This window comes from Anastrepha ludens, chromosome 4 (assembly GCF_028408465.1).
Source record: "Anastrepha ludens isolate Willacy chromosome 4, idAnaLude1.1, whole genome shotgun sequence".
In the NCBI taxonomy this organism is placed as follows: Eukaryota; Metazoa; Arthropoda; class Insecta; order Diptera; family Tephritidae; genus Anastrepha; species Anastrepha ludens.
The window spans coordinates 51,354,081-51,359,409 of NC_071500.1; the positions used below are offsets into that span (position 1 = coordinate 51,354,081).

The 5,329-nt window shown below is 37.7% G+C and overlaps 1 protein-coding gene across 1 annotated transcript; it reads left to right on the top strand.

Moving 5' to 3' along the window:
- The first annotated feature begins 503 nt into the window (after positions 1-503).
- LOC128862282 (larval cuticle protein 65Ag1-like) lies at positions 504-1,148 on the top strand. The gene is made up of 2 exons (XM_054100825.1): positions 504-659; positions 762-1,148. Exons 1-2 carry the CDS (start codon positions 541-543, stop codon positions 958-960), a joined length of 318 nt encoding a protein of 105 aa, XP_053956800.1. The 5' UTR covers positions 504-540; the 3' UTR covers positions 961-1,148.
- Positions 1,149-5,329: the final 4,181 nt, after the last annotated feature.

The window sequence follows — 5,329 nt, forward strand, 5'->3', positions numbered from 1 at the left end:
TGTATTAGTAATCAGAAAAAAAATTTGAATTTTTTGGTTTTTCGGTGACCGCCATATCTTTTCCATCCGCGTCTTGCTGTGTTTCTTTCGATCCAAACACTCTCGGTTCTCAAGTATTGAGTCGCAGCGCTTCTGTCACCATTGGGGTCAAGCAGCAGCTGTGCTGTGCTGTCTTCATTATAGCGAATGGGCTGTGAGTGCGTAAATTGTTGCGTTAATTTCCATATTCGAGTTTTTGGCTGATTCTTATTAATCGCTTCAACTAACAACAAAAATGCGCTAATGTCGACTACCTGGTTATTAAATTTTTAGTTAATTTGTTAGTTTGTTGCTTTGATTATAAAACAACAACAAAAAATAGTGGTTGTAGAGGCGGTTGTGGTGGCACTGGCGTTACACATTTGCATTTTAGATGAGTAGGAAAAAATTAAAATTAACTTGTCCGATGTACGAAAAACAGTATAAAATGTAACAATCGCCCTCTTCGTGTCATCATTCGCAATTTGCTAGTCTCAACGCGTAAAACTCAAATCTAACAAAATGAAATTCGTCATTGTCTTCGTTGCTCTCTTCGCCGTCGCCTTCGCCGCCCCAGCTGATTCTGATGCGCAAGTCCTGCGCTTCGACTCCGACGTGCAACCCGATGGATTCAAATACGCGTAAGTTTCAATAAGCGACCTATAAGAAAGGATCACCTTATATCGTTACCTCGGGATTACAATTTAACTAATAAATACAATTTTTATGTTGTGACATTACAGTTATGAGACCAGCAACGGTATTGCGGAAAACGCTGATGCTGTCCTGAACAACATTGGAAGCGAAAACGAGGCTATTGCTGTCCGTGGCTCCTACTCCTTCGTTGCTGATGATGGTCAAACCTACACCGTCAACTACATCGCCGATGAGAACGGTTTCCAACCACAAGGTGCTCATTTGCCCGTCGCCCCAGTTGCTTAAGTTGCTAAATATTTCATTAATTTGAGTTTATTCTATAAATCCGTACAAATTCCCCAATATTTTGTTGTCCCCTCCTTGCTATCCTGATCCTAGTCGTCCTACCTCTAACAACTGCCCTGATTGCTATTAACATGGTGGTGTTATTGTGAAACGGTATGAGATCAGTGTGATCAGTTGTTAGTCCTTAGTCTAAGCTACCAAAACGAAAAAACAAGAGTAAAGAAAACAGTTACAAAAAAAATAATTGTATTCACTTTTTGAAGGTGGAGGAAAAATTAAAAGTAAGTAATGGAGCGCAGTGTTACCAACATCCATAATAGGGAAGTGCATTGGATGGGTTTGAAATGGTGAGAAAGAGTGCTGCTCAAATGGTTCATTTGGTAGTTCGATGTGCGGTTGCAAAAGTTCAGGGAAAACTAAAGAATTAAGACAACAGAAGCAACCATAAAAGTAAACAAATTTAATTGAGAATAATAAGTTTCAATACGGAAAGTTCGTCACAGTTTGTTGTAGTTAGTGTTTGTTTGAAGCCTGGTGCAAGCATCATTTGTTTCGAAGGTGGAGAAGGCCAAATATAGGCGCCAATAATACTAAAAAAAGTGTATATATTCGAGCTTAAAATGGCTGTTGTGAGGAGAAAAAGTTCTGGATAAGATGAAGGTATAGCAAATTTTCCAAAATACCTACATACGTACATACCAAGGAGCCTCGGTAGTCTAGCGTAAGTGAACGAGGCATCCCAGAGGTCGTGGGTTTATATCCTACGTAAAGCACGGTCCTCGCACTCTTCCAAATTTCCTACTTTCTCTATTTCTAAACAAAAAAATCTCATTCCTCAACCCCAAAAACGTTTCCTTTCCATCCTTACTCTCGCACATATTAGTCTGTGCATTATTTGCATTGTGGCTGCTAAAACAAGCAAAAACAAAGAAAAATACACAGTTACACAATGCATTAGTGGTGCCAGCAAGAGGAAGCGGACACACCAAATTTAGCGAAGTCCTCAACCATCTGCACGATCCTTCTGGCAGAAAAACCTGACACACAGATGGCACTCCAAACAGTAAGAAGGCGTTGTTCCTAAGCCACGACAGGTGGGCATTTCCACTACTTAGGACTGGTAGCGACAGGCTAAGAAATCAAAATAGATTAACGAAACCAACGCAAGACTGAGTCTTGTCGAGGCCCTATGCTCCCAAGGAAAAAAACTCTTCCATTGAAAAGAAAATGGGCTTCATCGCTCTAAAAGATAGTGTTTAACATACGAAACCATTCCAACATTGTCCTGTAGAAAGTTTAAGATCCTTCCTCCATATTTCATGCACAATAGTCTTTGGAAGTTTAAGAACAACCATTGACTTGAGCACGAACTTACGCGGATTATCATTCAGACTTGCAGTGACAAGTTCCTTATTTTCATGTGTTCTCGATATCCGGCTGGGTCCCGGCCATGAGTGCTACCGAATTTGTTACCCGGAACCTTCTCATGCATGAACAAATCAAATCTTCACTGGGCATCACGTAAACGTCGAATATTTTGGCATCAACAAAATCTACGACGAGTTGTTACACCCGAATCATTGGCCTTGAAATACATCTCGATTGCGAACGCATGTTGTTCACACGTCCCCTGCGACATAGTGACTAAATAATCCGCACGAATAACGCTAACACGGTCACCTCCCGGCTCAGAGGGTGAGGAGAAGCTTTAAATTTAAAACCAAATTCTGCCACCGGACACCCCGTATCTGGATTCGACATAAATATTACTAAGATGGGATAAAACCACGCCTACTTTTTATATGTTAAGACCAAATTTCCGTTCGTCTTTCTGATATTATAAACTGTAACTCTCATTGTCAATTAGTCTGGTTGATTATTGAAAGTGTTCCCATATAACCAGAAAAGGAATCAACATATATAACCTAATCCCATGTCGATGGGACGTTCGTGTCCGGTGGATTCGTTGAGAAATTATGATTTTTTTACGAAACTACTGCACGGTGCATGTTTCATACCATTTGTTTATATTAATAAGATACAACATTTTCAAAAATCTCTTCGGAGAAGAAGATACCCCATGAACTTTTTCTAATTGTTGACGTTATATAGTAGAAATAAGCGCCGGACGTGAACGACACATTGACATGGGATTAATGCCATGGGATGCCATGAGTTCACATTTTTCACAATTATCATTATTGGACGCACTAATGTCGTTGCTTTGGCGATTTGTTAGTTGCCATATAGCAAATATTTTTGGTGTGCACGTTTCTCAGTTATTTCTGTTAGTTTGGTAACATTCTTTCTCACCAGCTGATTTATAGCAAAAAACTGAAAACGCCAAAATGTAGCGAAAAAGCAAAACATTTTAATCAATTAATAAAAAGCGATGCAGCATAAACGTAGTTCAATATCCATATCTCAGCCAAAAAATTAAAAAAACACTCTGCTGCTCACTCATCCGTCCATTTTGCATCTGGCTTCTGGCGCGCTCGAAATAACTGACTTATTTTTTCCCCCACTGTTTGATATTTTAAACTTAAACTTAGCACCTGAGCATCAAATGCCAGTTTTCAATCAGCTACATAACTACATTAAGGTGAAAGATATTTACTAATGGGGTGCTTAAAGTTTAACTAATACTGTAAAAATGTGTGTATTCGTAGAAAACTATATATAATTCAAGGCATATATATAGGCAAGTGTTATAAAAATAATCTGCTGGTAACATCATAAACTACACAAAATCATAGCCTACATTTAGGCCGAGAAAAACAAGAATTATTAACTATATACTTATGATTGCCAGTCACTTTGACATTTGCAGCTAAACCAACTCATACTAATTTTTTTGAATGCTGTTTTGAATATTTTCGGTGTTCGTCGCTTGATAAGCGAATAATGCGATGTTTTGAGAAATAGTTTTTCCATTCGATGAACAAAGACTTGTGCATTTTGTTAAGTCTAGAAAACAGTTTATTCCAAGGATTCAAATTGGAAATGTTATCCTGCATATTATTTGGCAGGCTGGAAGCAATTGAGGTTTAAACTTAGGCAGAAGAATAAAAGTTAAAATAGCTTTCTTTTCCATCGAGCTTATTTAACGATGGTGGGAGTTGGAAATGTATGTATGTGTATAAGGAATCACACTGTATTTCTCGTAACGTCTAAATACTTTTTCCAGCTCAAACAAATATTGCTTATCATTATTCTTCACCTCTAGTCATTTATCGTTTGGTTTGTGGGGGTTCCTTAGATAATCATAGTTTTCTGATAGATTCGAAGCAAAATCGTGCACAATATTTGAAGAAGATGTTATTCCATTCAGTAAATCCTTCATTACATATCTTAAAATAGAGTAAAGAAGATGGTGCTGATATCCAATGTACTGTGGTTGAGATGACGAAATATTGTTAAAATGACTTTGAAGTAGGCTAATAAAACCATTTCGTTTTCCAATGTTAACGTTTGTTGTTTCAGATACTAGAATTCTTATGAATTTAAATAAGTTGTACTCGTATTTATTCCAAATATCTTGTACTCCATTATACTAGTATCGGGTATTTTTAAGAGCTTGAGAACTTAAAATGATAATACAAAATTGAAATATTCTTGGAATGCATTTTTTTATTATGATCTGGTAGATAATTTCATGGCATTAATTTCTTGAATATTATATCCGGCATATGTGGGCCGCGACTACGAAGTTACATGGTCCATTTTATCAGCCCAACAAATTGCTATCTTGTTCGAATCAGCTGCTTAATTAATTAACTGATTCATGTTTGTAAATAGAATAGTCAGCATCGATAGCGCTCAAAGTAAATTTCCACAATTGATGTTCTGGGGTTAAACGATTTAAAGTGACTTGCCAGACTAACTGCACAGATATTTTAACACAGTTTGCCATTCTCAGCTGTCAAATTATAGTTATCGAAATGGATATTTCTCAAGCAGCTAAAAAGACTCCTGATACATTGTTGATACCTTCCTACTTTCGGATACCAGAACGCCCCACTTTACTTACGTTTTTCATTTTTGGTAAGTAGGTAGAGAGAGATTCTGCGCATGATTTTTGGATCTTTGCACGTTGACGACGGCGAATATCTCAAGCGATGGAGCGATGAGCTGTATGAGCTTTACGACGACATAACATAGCGCAGCGCATAAAGATCCAGCCAGTGTTGCCAATTTAGCGACTTTGTCGCTAGAATTGACGACTTTTGCTTGAATCTTGGCGACAAAAAAAAAGTTTTGACGACAAAAATGATTTAGCGACTTATCTGGCGACTTTTGGAGAGCAAATCAAAACCATTTTAGGCAATAGATACTTTTCTGTCAACTTGATTACCCGTGAATGCCCTTT